General features: G+C 41.9%; 1 protein-coding gene across 1 annotated transcript in view; it reads right to left on the reverse strand.

Annotated features, from left to right (window-relative positions):
- LOC311148868 (E3 ubiquitin-protein ligase rnf213-alpha-like) overlaps positions 1–15192 on the reverse strand; it is a 71602-nt gene extending 56410 nt beyond the window's left edge. Inside the window, exons 1-11 of the mRNA XM_084185864.1 lie at positions 14959–15192; positions 13468–13589; positions 12870–13030; positions 11817–12560; positions 10147–10349; positions 8016–8186; positions 7612–7814; positions 5637–5926; positions 4927–5186; positions 4444–4653; positions 1871–2063 (exon numbers count right to left, since the gene is read on the reverse strand). Coding sequence (XP_084041990.1) covers positions 1871–2063; positions 4444–4653; positions 4927–5186; positions 5637–5926; positions 7612–7814; positions 8016–8186; positions 10147–10349; positions 11817–12560; positions 12870–13030; positions 13468–13570 — 2538 coding nt within the window. The 5' untranslated portion in view covers positions 13571–13589; positions 14959–15192. The remainder of the gene's footprint in view (positions 1–1870; positions 2064–4443; positions 4654–4926; positions 5187–5636; positions 5927–7611; positions 7815–8015; positions 8187–10146; positions 10350–11816; positions 12561–12869; positions 13031–13467; positions 13590–14958) is intronic.
- Between the last annotated feature and the right edge of the window lie 537 nt (positions 15193–15729).

Below are 15729 nucleotides of genomic sequence, written 5' to 3' on the forward strand. Positions count from 1 at the left end.
ACCTGGAATGCATTTCAATTAACAGGTGTGCCTTCTTAAAAGTTAATTTGTGGAATTTCTTTCCTTCTTAATGCGTTTGAGCCAATCAGTTGTGTTGTGACAAGGTATACAGAAGATAGCCCTATTTGGTAAAAGACCAAGTCCATATTATGGCAAGAACAGCTCAAACAAACAAAAAGAAACGACAGTCCATCATTACTTTAAGACATGAAGGTCAGTCAATCCGGAATATTTATTCAAGTGCAGTCGCAAAGACCATCAATCGCTATGATGAAACTGGCTCTCATGAGGACCGCCACAGGAATGGAAGACCCAGAGTTACCTCTGCTGCAGAGGATAAGTTCATTAGAGTTACCAGCCTCGGAAATGTGTTTTTTAACAGGACAATGACCCAACACACCTCCAGGCTGTGTAAGGGCTATTTTACCAAGAAGGAGAGTAATGGAGTGCTGCATCAGATGACCTGGTCTCCACAATCCCCCGACCTCAACCCAATTGAGATGGTTTGGGATGAATCGGACGGCAGAGTGAAGGAAAAGCAGCCAACAAGTGCTCAAAATATGTGGGAACTCCTTCAAAACGGTTCGAAAAGTATTCCAGATGAATCTGGTTGAGAGAATGCCAAGAGTGTGCAAAGCTGTCATCAAGGCAAAGGGTGGCTACTTTGAAGAATCTCAAATATAAAATATATTTTGATTTGTTTAACACTTTTTTTGGTTACTACATCATTCCATATTTGTTATTTCATAGTTTAGATGTCTTAACTATTATTCCACAATGTAGAAAATAGTAAAAATAAAGAAAACCCTTGAATGCGTAGGTGTGTCCAAACCTTTGACTGGTACTGTACACACACACACGTATGTTCTGGAGTAAGCGACTAAGACCACTAAACTACCATAGCCCACTCCTACAGTGTATTAGTTATTCAACTAGTTATAATAACAACTGATTGGATTTAGCTATATAGTACGTTTACCAGCTGCTCAATGCGCTTTACATACTGTGCCTTCAGAAAGTACATACACCTCTTGACTTTTTCCACGTTTTGTTGTGTTACAGCCTGAATTTAAGATTCAGATTGTCACTGGCCTACACAGAATACCCCATAATATCAAAGTGGAATTCTGTTTTTCAAATGTTTTACTAATTGATTAAAAATAAAAAGCTGAAATGTCTTGAGTCAATAAGTACTCAACCTTTTTGTTATGGCAAGCCTAAATACATTAAGGAGTAATACTTTGCTTAAAAATCAGTTGAAATAATCAGCTGAAATGGAATGGAGCGGAGCACAGGCAAAATCCTCGAGGAAAACCTGGTTCAGTTCACCTTTCAGCAGGACAATAGCCTAAAACACAAGGCCAAATCTACACTGGAGTTGCTTACCAAGAAGACAGTGAATGTTCCTGAGTGGCCGAGTTACAGTTTTGACTTAAATCTACTTGAAAATCTATTGCAAGACCTGAAAATGGTTGTCTAGCAATGATCAACAACAGATTTGACAGAGCTTGAAGAATCTTGAAAATACTAAATGGGTTAATGTTGCACAAACCAGGTGTGGAAAGATCTTAGAGACTTACCCAGAAAGACTCACAGCTGTAATCACTGCCAAAAGTGATTCTAACATGTATTGACTCAGAGGGTTTAATACTTATCAATCAAGATAGTGTTTAATTTATTTAATTTTATTGTACAAATGTTCAAATTTTTCTTCCACTGACAGAGTATTTTGTGTAGATCGTTAACAAAAAATGACAAGTAAATCCATTTTAATCCCACTTTGTAACACAACAAAATGTGGAGTAAGTCAAGGGGTGTGAATACTTTCTGTAGGCACTGTAGTTAGGGGGGAAACTAGGGTCCAGCTCACCTGGTTGTTGCTATAGGTGACATCCTGAGGGGCCCTCAGAGTGAAGACATGGAGCAGGTCCAGCAGTTCCACGTTGATGAGGACGCTGCATTCCATCAAGTCCTCTATGGGCAGCAGACACATCCAGGACCGAGACACTAGTCTGTCCATCTCCACCAGATGGCCGTTGTTTTTCATGAGATTCAACATCGCTCTAAAAACAGAGGGAAAAAAGGAGTGGAAAAAGAAGGGATATCAGAGATCACCAATTCATATATAAAAAATAATATATTATATACAGTGCCTTCGGAAAGTATTCAGACCCCTTCACTTTTTCCACATTTTGTTACGTTACAGCCTTATTCTAAAATTGATTAAATAATAAAAATAACCCATAGTTTGCAAACATTTCTAAAAACCTGTTTTTGCTTTGTCATTATGGGGTATTGTGTGTAGATTGCGGAGGATTTTTAAAATCAATTTTAGAGTAAGGCTGTAACTAAATGTGGAAAAAGTCAAGGGGTCTGAATACTTTCCGACGGCACTGTATGTATGTATCTATTACATTTACATTTTTGTCATTTAGCAGACGCTCTTATCCAGAGCGACTTACAGTTAGTGAATGCATACATGTTTTTTTGTTTGTTTTGTTTGTTTTCCATACTGGCCCCCCGTGGGAAACGAACCCACATCCCTGCCGGCCAAACCCTCCCCTACATTGGACGACGCTGGACCAATTGTGCGCCGCCCATTGGTCTCCCGGTCGCGGCCGGCTGCGACAGAGCCTGGCCTTGAACCAGGATCTCTAGGATGCAGTGCCCTAGAATTTTTAGGTTTAAAATATTCATTTCTAGAGGGAATTTTGTTTCTTTGTTCGTTTACCAAAAAAGGAACAGAAGATACAGTGGGGAAAAAAAGTATTTAGTCAGCCACCAATTGTGCAAGTTCTCCCACTTAAAAAGATGAGAGAGGCCTGTAATTTTCATCATAGGTACATGTCAACTATGACAGACAAAATGAGGAAAAAAATTCCAGAAAAACACATTGTAGGATTTTTTATGAATTTATTTGCAAATTATGGTGGAAAAAAAGTATTTGGTCAATAACAAAAGTTTCTCAATACTTTGTTATATACCCTTTGTTGGCAATGACACAGGTCAAATGTTTTCTGTAAGTCTTCACAAGGTTTTCACACACTGTTGCTGGTATTTTGGCCCATTCCTCCATGCAGATCTCCTCTAGAGCAGTGATGTTTTGGGGCTGTCGCTGGGCAACACGGACTTTCAACTCCCTCCAAAGATGTTCTATGGGGTTGAGATCTGGAGACTGGCTAGGCCACTCCAGGACCTTGAAATGCTTCTTACGAAGCCACTCCTTCGTTGCCCGGGCGGTGTGTTTGGGATCATTGTCATGCTGAAAGACCCAGCCACGTTTCATCTTCAATGCCCTTGCTGATGGAAGGAGGTTTTCACTCAAAATCTCACGATACATGGCCCCATTCATTCTTTCCTTTACACGGATCAGTCGTCCTGGTCCCTTTGCAGAAAAACAGCCCCAAAGCATGATGTTTCCACCCCCATGTTTCACAGTAGGTATGGTGTTTTTTGGATGCAACTCAGCATTCTTTGTCCTCCAAACACGACAAGTTTAGTTTTAACCAAAAAGTTCTATTTTGGTTTCATCTGACCATATGACATTCTCCCAATCCTCTTCTGGATCATCCAAATGCACTCTAGCAAACTTCAGACGGGCCTGGACATGTACTGGCTTAAGCAGGGGGACACGTCTGGCACTGCAGGATTTGAGTCCCTGGCGGCGTAGTGTGTTACTGATGGTAGGCTTTGTTACTTTGGTCCCAGCTCTCTGCAGGTCATTCACTAGGTCCCCCCGTGTGGTTCTGGGATTTTTGCTCACCGTTCTTGTGATCGTTTTGACCCCACGGGGTGAGATCTTGCGTGGAGCCCCAGATCGAGGGAGATTATCAGTGGTCTTGTATGTCTTCCATTTCCTAATAAATTGATCCCACAGTTGATTTCTTCAAACCAAGCTGCTTACCTATTGCAGATTCAGTCTTCCCAGCCTGGTGCAGGTCTACAATTTTGTTTCTGGTGTCCTTTGACAGCTCTTTGGTCTTGGCCATAGTGGAGTTTGGAGTGTGACTGTTTGAGGTTGTGGACAGGTGTCTTTTATACTGATAACAAGTTCAAACAGGTGCCATTAATACAGGTAACGAGTGGAGGACAGAGGAGCCTCTTAAAGAAGAAGCTACAGGTCTGTGAGAGCCAGAAATCTTGCTTGTTTGTAGGTGACCAAATACTTATTTTCCACCATAATTTGCAAATAAATTCATTAAAAATCCTACAATGTGATTTTTTGGATTTTTTTTTCTCAATTTGTCTGTCATAGTTGACGTGTACTTATGATGAAAATTACAGGCCTCTCTCATCTTTTTAAGTGGGAGAACTTGCACAATTGGTGGCTGACTAAATACTTTTTTTCCCCACTGTAATTGCGAAAGGCCAAACCTTTAGCATAATCTAGTGAGACAATAAGAATGATTTTCTAATACGACGAGGAGAATAGAAGTCATGTACCTCCTGTCCTGGCTGTTGAGTGTCATGTTGCCCGCTTTGAGGCCTTGGAGGCCCGCCCAGGACTGCTCGTACTTGGGGGTGACAGTGGTAGATATGGGTGCGAACGGTTTGGAGGATCCCTTGAGGAGGTGGAGCAGGGGGAGCACCAAAATCCACCTGGGCCCTTCAGTCTTCACACTGTTGATCAGAGCCACCAACATGTCTGGCAAGCTGGTCAGGAGAGAAATACAGCAGGTTGTTTTTCACACAAAAAGAAATACATCAGCATTTCTTTGTCCACAAAAAAAATCATGAGAACTCATCCCCTAACATGTACTGCTGTCAAACACTTCCTGTTAGAAACTGTTTTGAGAAAACGTGTATCAAATATATTACTCAGTTTCAGACTAATACAAATGATTACATCTTGTATAAAAACATACAATAATCAGTGTCTGCAATAGGCAGAAAAAAATAAGCAGAAATCCTGACGCCAAAACCCACTTTTTGAGACCTGAGACGGCTTGGGAGAAGTCAGTCCAGTACTGCAGGAAGGAGTCTTTGGGCAGCTTGGGCAGGCACAGGGCAGTGCAGAGCCGGGTGGACTCTCCATGGTCCAGCTTGAGGCCGTACTGCTTCCACACGTACAGCATGACCACAGCTGCCCTCATGGGGTCCTGGATGAAGCAACTCTTCCCCTCACCCTCCTTCTGCAGCTGAGGAACAACGCTGTCCAGCATGAACTGCTTCAGCAGCTTCCTGACCTTGGGGAGGCAGAACAAACAGTGAATGTTAACAGACTTGTTTTGGGGATGGCTGCACACTGCAACTCAACACTCATCCATTTGCTTTTCCCTTCCATATACAAAAGAAACGTACAATAAGACAACCAAATGGAAAATACATGTGAAAAAACAACAGCAAATCATAACTCCCACACACAATATTACCTCTATACATTTACAACATTGTGCAGAGTCTGCACATTTATTGGGTGTCATCTTTTCTACAAGTCAAGCAAATAGACACAGTGAATTTCACTTCTAACAGCAACAAAATAACTGGGATAAATTAGAAGGGAGGCAGGGCAGGAGACAGCAAAACAAGCAAAAGCCAAACAGGGGGGAAACGTCTAGGCCAGGGTGAAGAGGTGGGTCTTGAGCCTGTGTGACATTTAGTTCCTGAGCCTGTGTGACATTTAGAACTTCACTTACATCTTTTTCATCGTAGTCTAAGGAGAACCATTTCTTGTGAGTTTCCTCATAGACAAACGGGTTCCCGTAGATCTGGTAAAACTGATTCAGCTGATTGAGGAAACTCTTGAGGTTAATGTCAGTCCAGCTCCTGAGGAGGTCAAAGATACTCTCTAGCATAACCTTCCCTGCGATTTCTCGGCCTTCGATGACACTTTTCCTTTGTTCCGGCCATAAAACGTCTTTTAGCCGTTTGAGCATATTCTTGGATGGCTCCACACAGATGATGTCATCATACTGATGCCAGTCCCCTGAAACCAACCAAAATCAATGTTTAATATGATATTTGCATACATTTTAGACAATTTCCTCACATGTAAAACAGTGTTTGAACAAAATAGACGAGCAGTACCAAATACAGTGTGGGAAAAAAGTATTTGATCCCCTGCTGATTTTGTACGTTTGCCCACTGACAAAGAAATGATCAGTCTATAATTTTAATGGTAGGTTTATTTGAACAGTGAGAGACAGAATAACAACAAAGAAATCCAGAAAAACGCATGTCAAAAATGTTCTAAATTGATTTGCATTTTATTGAAGGAAATAAGTATTTGACCCCCTCTCAATCAATCAGATTCCAAACTCTCCACCATGGCCAAGACCAAAGAGCTCTCCAAGGATGTCAGGGACAAGATTGTAGACCTACACAAGGCTGGAATGGGCTACAAGACCATCGCCAAGCAGCTTCGTGAGAAGGTGACAACAGTTGGTGCGATTATTCGCAAATGGAAGAAACACAAAAGAACTGTCAATCTCCCTCGGCCTGGGGCTCCATGCAAGATCTCACCTCGTGGAGTTGCAATGATCATGAGAACAGTGAGGAATCAGCCCAGAACTACACGGGAGGATCTTGTCAATGATCTCAAGGCAGCTGGGACCATAGTCACCAAGAAAACAATTGGTAACACTCTACGCCGTGAAGGACTGAAATCCTGCAGCGCCCGCAAGGTCCCCCTGTTCAAGAAAGCACATATACATGCCCGTCTGAAGTTTGCAAATGAACATCTGAATGATTCAGAAGAGAACTGGGTGAAAGTGTTGTGGTCAGATGAGACCAAAATCGAGCTCTTTGGCATCAACTCAACTCACCGTGTTTGGAGGAGGAGGAATGCTGCCTATGACCCCAAGAACACCATCCCCACTGTCAAACATGGAGGTGGAAACATTATGCTTTGGGGGTGTTTTTCTGCTAAGGGGACAGGACAACTTCACCGCATCAAAGGGACGATGTACCGTCAAATCTTGGTTGAGAACCTCCTTCCCTCAGCCAGGGCATTGAAAATGGGTTGTGGATGGGTATTCCAGCATGACAATGACCCAAAACACACAGCCAAGGCAACAAAGGAGTGGCTCAAGAAGAAGCACATTAAGGTCCTGGAGTGGCCTAGCCAGTCTCCAGACCTTAATCCCATAGAAGATCTGTGGAGGGAGCTGAAGGTTTGAGTTGCCAAACGTCAGCCTCGAAACCTTAATGACTTGGAGAAGATCTGCAAAGAGGAGTGGGACAAAATCCCTCCTGAGATGTGTGCAAACCTGGTGGCCAACTACAAGAAACGTCTGACCTCTGATTGCCAACAAGGGTTTTGCCACCAAGTACTAAGTCATGTTTTGCAGAGGGGTCAAATACTTATTTCCCTCATTAAAATGCAAATCAATTTATAACATTTTTGACATGCGTTTTTCTGGATTTTTTTGTTGTTATTCTGTCTCTCACTGTTCAAATAAACCTACCATTAAAATTATAGACTGATCATTTCTTTGTCAGTGGGCAAAAGTACAAAATCAGCAGGGGATCAAATACTTTTTTCCCCCTCACTGTAGATGCATGATAAAAATCAACAACGTTTTGAACTTACATGTAGTAAATGGAACATTTTAAAATCAGTGACTTACAATCAAGAACTGCTATAGAAATCGTTATAGCAACTGCACCAACCTTCTTCATTAAGCAGATGGGATTTGACAAAAAGACATCTGTTGGTGGTGGGGTGGGTAGAATCCAGTTTGTATATGTACTCATACTCGTACTTTTGCTTTTTATTCTTGTAGACAAGGTACTTGTATGGTATGGACACGGTTGCATTAGATTTGCTTGTGATCAAGCTCCCTTCGACTAGGAACCCATGCTCTCCAAGATTCCTGTAGAGACAATGCATTGGTTTATCGTCTGTTATATATCATATACATGTAACCCCCAACACGAGTCTGTTGTTTTCTATGTGAGAAAGATGGGAACAATGTTGAACATTATAAGCAGGTTTAAATTGAATACATATTCAACATATTTGGCTAAACTGTCTTGACAGCTGATACATCTGATACATGTATATAAAAACCTACCTAGACACAGTGAGCTCAACTGTATCTTTATCCCAGGTCCCAATGTTCCCCCCAGCCCTGATGAAGATGCGGTCCTCGTCCGGGTTTAGCTTGAAATCCTTCGAGAGGACAGCGTGGAAATAGATTGTGAGTCTCTCACTTGCAGAGACCTGTTTTTTCCCTTGAGGTATCCTGAAATTGGACCCCAAAAAAATGAATCCGATGAGTATTGTATTAGCTAAGTGGAGGTGTTCATGATCGATATTCATAAAAGTGATTTGAAATGTGCAGAGCCGTAGTTGAATGTGTAACACTCCCTGCACAAGCACCTCCCCCACCGGAGACTGGGGTTCAATCCCCATCTCCACCCTTCCTCCTACAGTGCCTTCAGAAATTATTCACACCCCTTTACTTTTTCCACATTCGGTTTTGTTATAGCCCGAATTTAGAATGGATTAAATTGAGATTTTGTCACTGATCTACACACACACACACAACCACATAATGACAAAGTGGAATTTTGTTTGTAGAAAATCTATAAAATATTAAATGCTGAAATGTCTTGAGTCAGTAAGTATTCAACCCTTTTGTTATGGCAAGCCTAAATAAGTTCAGGTGTAAAAATGTGCTTAACAAATCGCATAATAAGTTGCATGGACTCGTGCTCAATAATAGTGGTGAACATGATTTTTGTACCCAACACATACAAATAATTGTAAGGTCCCTCAATCGAGTAATGAATTTCAAACAGATTCAACAACAACGACTAGGGAGGTTTTTCAATGCCTTGCAAAAAAGGCCAATGATTGGTAGAAGTGTAGAAAAAAAGAAGCATACGCTGAATATCTCTTTGAGCATGGTGAAGTTATTAATTACACTTTGGATGGTGTACCAATACACCCAGTCACTACAAAGATACAGGCGTCCTTCTGAACTCAGTTGACAGAGAGGAAAGACTCTACTTAGGGATTTCAACCATGAGGCCAAGGTTGATTTCAAAACTGTTAGAGATTGTTTAATGGTTGTGATATGAGAAAACTGATGATGGATCAACAACATTATAGTTACTCCACAATACTAACCTAAATGACAGAGTGAAAAGAAGGAAGCCTGTTCAGAATACAAATATTCCAAAAACATGCATCCTGTTTGCCACAAGGCACTTAAGTAATGCTGGAAAGAAATGTGGCAAAGAACTGAACTTTGTGTCCTGAATACAAGGCGTTATGTTGGGGGCAAATCCAACACAACACATCACTGAGTACCACTTCATATTTTCAAGCACGGTGGTGGCTGCATCATGTTATGGATATGCTTGTCATCGGCAAGGACTAGGGAGTTTTTTGGGATAAAAAGAAACAGAATACAGCTATAAGTGTAGGCATAATCCTAGAGGAAAACCTTTCAGAGACAAATTCACCTTTCAGCAAGACAATAAACTAAAACACAAGGTCAAATATACACTGGAGTTGCTTACCAATATGCCATTGAATGTTCCTGAGTGGCCTAGTTACAGTTTTCACTTAAATCAGCTTGAAAAACCTATGGCAAGACTTGAAAATGGCTGTCTAGAAAGTAATGATCAACAATCAACTTGACAGAGCTTGAAGAATAATAATGGGCTAATATTGTACAATCCAGGTGTGCAAAGCTCTTTGAAACGTACCCAAAAAGACTCACAGCTGTAATCGCCACCAACGGTGCTTCTATAAAGTATTAACTCAGGGGTGTGAATCGTTACGTAAATGAAATATTTATGAATTTCATTTGCTAAAATTTCTAAAAACATGTTTTCCCTTTGTCATTATGGGGTATTGTGTGTAGATGGGTGAGAAAATACATATATTTAATCAATTTTGAATTCAGGCTGTAAGACAACAAAATGTGTAATAAGTCAAGGAGTATAAATACTTTCTATGCTTCTGTACCTGTAGTTAGAGTGGATTTCCACTCTCAAAAAACGTGTTTTGAAATAAGCATATCATTGTGTGAACAGACAACAATGGATAGTAGCGCTGTGAGAGTCTGTGGGTGTTTTTGAAAGTGCTTTTGTGCACCTATAGATGTTTATCAATGCAACAAAAGTGTGCCTTTTAGGTTCTTCATGCTATCATTGTGTGACTTCTGTTATGAACAGACCATTTGTAAATACCTTTTTGGCGGTGGAACATCCTGACCCTTGGTTTCAGAGTCGTCACTTTTGTTGTCTTTCTGTTTCTCTTTCTTGACGCCAGGGCTCTGTGGTGTAGGGGAGGAGGAGGTGGAGGCGTCTCCTCCCCCATGGGCAGGCTGCTGCTGGACCTCCATGTTCTCCACCTTCACCTCTGGGTCCACACTGGAGCCTCTGCTCTCCACCTTGCCAGAGGACAAACAGAGAGTTTGAGGATCAGTCTGCTCTCCGCCTGGCCAGAGGACAAACAGAGAGTTTGAGGATCAGTCTGCTCTCCGCCTGGCCAGAGGACAAACAGAGAGTTTGAGGATCAGTCTGCTCTCCGCCTGGCCAGAGGACAAACAGAGAGTTTGAGGATCAGTCTGCTCTCCACCTGGCCAGAGGACAAACAGAGAGTTTGAGGATCAGTCTGCTCTCCGCCTGGCCAGAGGACAAACAGAGAGTTTGAGGATCAGTCTGCTCTCCGCCTGGCCAGAAGACAAACAGAGAGTTTGAGGATCAGTCTGCTCTCCACCTGGCCAGAGGACAAACAGATACAGTGAGAACATATCTTCAAAGAGCAGCTTGGTTGACCTCCATAGCACCCTACACCTAGGAAGAAAAAACAGAACACTTTGTTCTACTAATCTTTCTCGTGCGAATAACGGCACTTATATTTTCTTCCTAGCACGGATTTCGCTGATAGCTGCTTTTTTAGGAAGGTTTCACTTGAAATGACTGTGATATGTGGTTGTTTTACCAACCTTAATTGAAGTCAAATATTAAAATGTAAATAGTGTGTTTGATGGGATGAGTTTCAGCAGGGCGAAGGGCAGAATAGAATCACTCAAGACTATAATTAAAGGTGATTTGTAGATCAGTGGTTCTGCGCAGTCCGACTACAATGTAGTTGATCTCAAACACACACCAAGTCAGGGAAGGTAACAAGCTCCCCCCGCACCCTTAGACAAAACAAACTACATCACCCATAATAACCTAGTCTAAGCATTTTTTTTGACAAATGTAGTTAATAAGCGCACATGGTGGCAAATGTTGCCATAATACAAGTTGAAAAATATGGGCTATATTAAGTTAGGGTTACCTTATGGAAATAAATACTAGCCCGTATCATAGCAACATACAGATAAATTTGATTGATCAAATAAAAACCCATTGTGTTAGGTCAATACTATTCAGATCTGAAGAGATATAAACTGAGTGTACAACACATTAGGAACACCTTCCTTATATTGTGTACCCCCTTTTGCCCTTAAAACAGACTCAATTCATCGGGGCATGGACTCTACAAGGTGTTGAAAGCGTTCCACGGGGATGCTGGCCCATGTTGACTCCAATGCTTCCCACAGTTGAGTCAAGTTGGCTGGATGTCCAGCAGTTCTTGATATACTCAAAACCGGTGCACCTGGCACCTACTACCATACCCTGTTCAAAGGCACTTAAATATTTTGTCTTGCCCATTCACCCTCTGAATGGCACACATACACAATCCATGTCTCAAGACTTAACAATCCCCTACACTGATTGATGTGGATTTAACAACTTAAATCAATAAGGGATCATAGCTTTCACCTGGATTCACCTAGTCAGTCTATGTCATGGAAAGAGCATGTTTTGTACACTGTGTATTTTGTAATGTCAAGCAGCTACATTACCTCTGATTTCTTATGAGAGCCAAACACCATGTCCTTATTACCAGTGGTGGGTGGCTTCGAGTCGTGGTCCTGCTGATCGTCTTTCCCTTCCTGTTTGTCTTGCCTGGTCTGGTTCTGCTTAGCATTCTGGTTCGCATTCTGGTCCAGGTTCGTCTGCTTTGAGTTGGCTACGTTTTTCTTGTTCTTGGTGCTCTTCGCTTCAGCAGCCTTTGGAGCCTTCTGGTCAGTGGTCTTCGCCGCTACCGCTGAGGCTGACTGAAGAGGGGGGATGGTGGTGGTGAATTTGCCAGCCGAGTCGGTGAGGGAGGCAGGAGTGTCATTCGGAGCCGACTCTGAGGTCTGTTTTGTAGGTGACTGAGATACGTCATTCTCTTCACTGCTCTGTTTATCTTTCCCTGCGGCAGGCTGGCTCTCTGCGCCGGCCTCAGGCTGTGACGAGGCAGTGCTTGGAGGACCTTGATTGTCAGACGTGTTCCCAGTTGGACTGATTGTACTGGGAGCTGCTGATGATGCTGATGCACTGGCTGGTTTCTCCACTGAGGCAGACGTGTCATGAAGTGAGTTGGATGTCTCATCCATGGCGCTGGCATCGCTGTCGCTGTCGGAGGACTCTGCAACTTCCTGTTTCCTGTTCTTCCCCTGGCTGTCCATAAGAGAGATGTCGGACATGTCAGAGGTCACCTGGTCAGAGTCCAATGACCCTGGGCCGTCTTTCTTCTTCTTGGTCCTCTTCCTCTTTTTTCTCTGATTGAGCCAAAGGTTGAAACAAGAGAACAAACCTTAGCATATCCATTCTTCCCTCAATCAACATGACTTAATTTGGTATTTTATTAGGATCCCTATTAGCTGTTGCAGCAGCAGCAGCTCCTATTCCTGGGGGCTACAAGCTAGGTGAACAATTATAATCAGTTTTTTATACCTGAACAGTATTATTGATAGTTTAGTGACCGATAAAAAAAAACTTTTGACATAAAAACCTTTTCAAACAACATAATAAAATCTGTGAAATTAGAATGAGGAAGTTCTGAAAAACATGTTGGTTTTAATATCAACCTTTTTCTTCGGGTTGCTGTTAGGCTCTTCATTGGGCCGTTTTGGAGAAGTATTTGTTTCCCGGTTGTTCAGGGATGACCCATCACTCTCCGTTTCTGTCTTCTCTGTCATACTCTCCAATGATGGCTGTAACGGTTTTGGTGAACTTCCAGAAGTGTTGTCTGCATTTGAAAAACAAATCATCATCAGTTGCATTAGTGGTTGTGAATTACATTGTCAAGCTGATCATAATTCCCTCAATTGTCTGGTGTAGGATATATCCCACTCTTCCTTCAGTCACCATAACTGTTGTAAAATCAATACTCTTTTGATGGAGGGTTTGAATCAGATCTTTTTGCAGTGTGCTGACAGCACCCCTTCTGAAAAGTACTTTATATACGGGAAATTCCACAATAACCGAGTGACTGACTCCCGATTTTTCTATTTAAAATGTATGTCAAACAAAAAAGAATGATTGCAAAGTAAAACAAAAAATACAACTCTATGCACAAGGCCTACTTTTAACAATTTCCACTGAACATTTTACAAAAACAAATCAAGTTTCTTCAAGTAAAAAAGCATGTATTTATATAATATAACATTAGAGGGCAATACTGACCCGTCTCCTTGGTGAGCGGTTGTGTAGATAGCTGATGGCCACACTGGCTGCAGAATCTAGCAGTTTTCTCAAACCCAACACGGCCACAACCGGTGCACTTCATCTTGAAGTTTCAATGGCGACTGTATTTCAGAGGGAACAGTTGAGTATCTATGACAGAGCACGGGAGCAAATCTCTTTCACTTTCATTTCACTTAAAGGTGCTTGCATTTCAATGAAATGTGAGAAACAACTAGCCAGCTAACGTTATAGCCACTTCGCTAATCTAAAATCAGTCAAATATATTCTAGGATCCGTTTAGTGGCAGACTGTATAATAACTGCCCCAAACCAAATACATACATACAGTATCTTCAGTCCAGGCTATAGCTACTGTTAACGTTATGGCTCTACAACCAAACATATTTTTTTAATGTAGCTAGCTAATGCCATCTGCATGATTGAACTAGAAATAGCTTTTCCTTCCTAAATATTTGTATCAAAGTCATCCTAATATATAACTTATTACAGACCAAGTAGAAAAGTAAAAAAAAAAAAATCACAACTACCTAACAGTAGCTAGCTAGCTCCTGATCACCTGGGAAAAGCCAAATGTGTGGGTGTTCCCCTAGGTGCAAACTCTGCCCACGCCCACCCAACAATTGAGAAATTATCCAATGGCAAACGATCCTCTGCAACACTCATGATAGCCACTTCCGCTTCTAGAGAACTACACAACAACCTAATGCCTGGATAATTGACTAGCTAGCTATATTACAATTGACGAATGCAAAAGCTCCTCGGAAATGACAAAGAAATGCACTGACATTATCAATAGCAAGCTTTCTAGCTAGTAGATGTGCTACTGCCTGGTGGTCGTTAGTTAGCTCGTCTCGGTTCAGCTAGTATAGCTACATTCCACTCGACAGGAGTGTAATGTTAGCTAAAACGACTGGTACCCAGACCAGTGGATAGCTGCTAACTAACTAAAAAAAGCCCAACCACAGATGAAAGTTAACATATAGCTAGCTAACTCCCATATAAACTGTTGCAAATTAATGTCAAAACGCCGTCACCGGCATGCCAACGTAAAAAAGGTTGCTCCTCTGTATTGCTAGCTGACATGTAATGTAGCTAGCTAACTAATAATGACACCAACCCCTGCGCAACAACATTGCACTGCCTCGCTAGCACGCTAACTTCGTGCACAACTTCACTAAGTTAGCTAGCTAGGTAATTCATTTGTGACCCCAAAAACCAATAGTTACATGACTATAATTCAAGCAGTTGCCATCTAACCAGCGTGGTAAATAGCCTATACAATTGTTAACTACCGCGTGAGTTAGCTACATGGCCACCTTGAGTTGCCGTTAGCCTCCCACACCATCAGACCTCTTCACCTCAGTGCTAGCCTCTTCGCTCCGGGAATGTGTACAGGTCTCCAGGAGCGAATAGGCTACCCCAGTGCCAAAGGTAGCTAATTGAAAATAGCTTTGCTACTGTGTACATTTACCTGTGTTAATCGCACGATTGTCTGTGATCAGGAATAAAATGATGACCACGATGTCGAATTACACTTTCGTTTTGTGAGAAATGGTTGTCAACAAGCTCACCAGTGTCCGCTGGCCTTGGCTATCCAACTATTACTTTCAGTGAGTTCCCAATGTATCACATGCATTGCAAGCGAAGGCAGCTACATGGTGGGGGATTTCCGAATGACATGGTAGGTTCTTGCCCTTAAACTGTCCAACTGTGAAGGTCAAAAAAATGTTTTGCCATTGTGTTTTCCCCAAGTGAATTAATAAAGGTTCATTGATTAATCAAGAACTGATAACAGCTGCTGTATGTTTGGGCCGCCATGCCCATTACAGCAAACGTTTCTGATTATTTAAATGTGCAATGCTTTGACCACCTTTAAAAATTATTATTTAATCATAGAATTTGGCAGTGTTAATTGAACCATTGCAAATGTTTGGACTGAAGCAACACCATTTCCCCCTAATGTTCAATTGAGTCAACATGAATGAGATTCAAGGTAATATGAGATCTGACTTAATTGCATGAACATTATAATAACAATGTGTTCAATATTTTTGAGGCACAAGCCCTCCTCTACTGAAATGGTGAGCACTGAGCACCGTCCACTTATGCCTGCAGATCTCCTCCACAAGGCCTCACAGCTCAGGTTTCTAGCCCAGGGATTTCCCCATACACCCAGAGTGGATGGGGTGTACAATGTGTACAGCTCCCCAAGACGTTTTCTCTACAATCACTGTGACTCAGC

This window comes from Coregonus lavaretus (assembly GCF_964263955.1).
Source record: "Coregonus lavaretus genome assembly, chromosome: 2".
NCBI lineage: Eukaryota > Metazoa > Chordata > Actinopteri > Salmoniformes > Salmonidae > Coregonus > Coregonus lavaretus.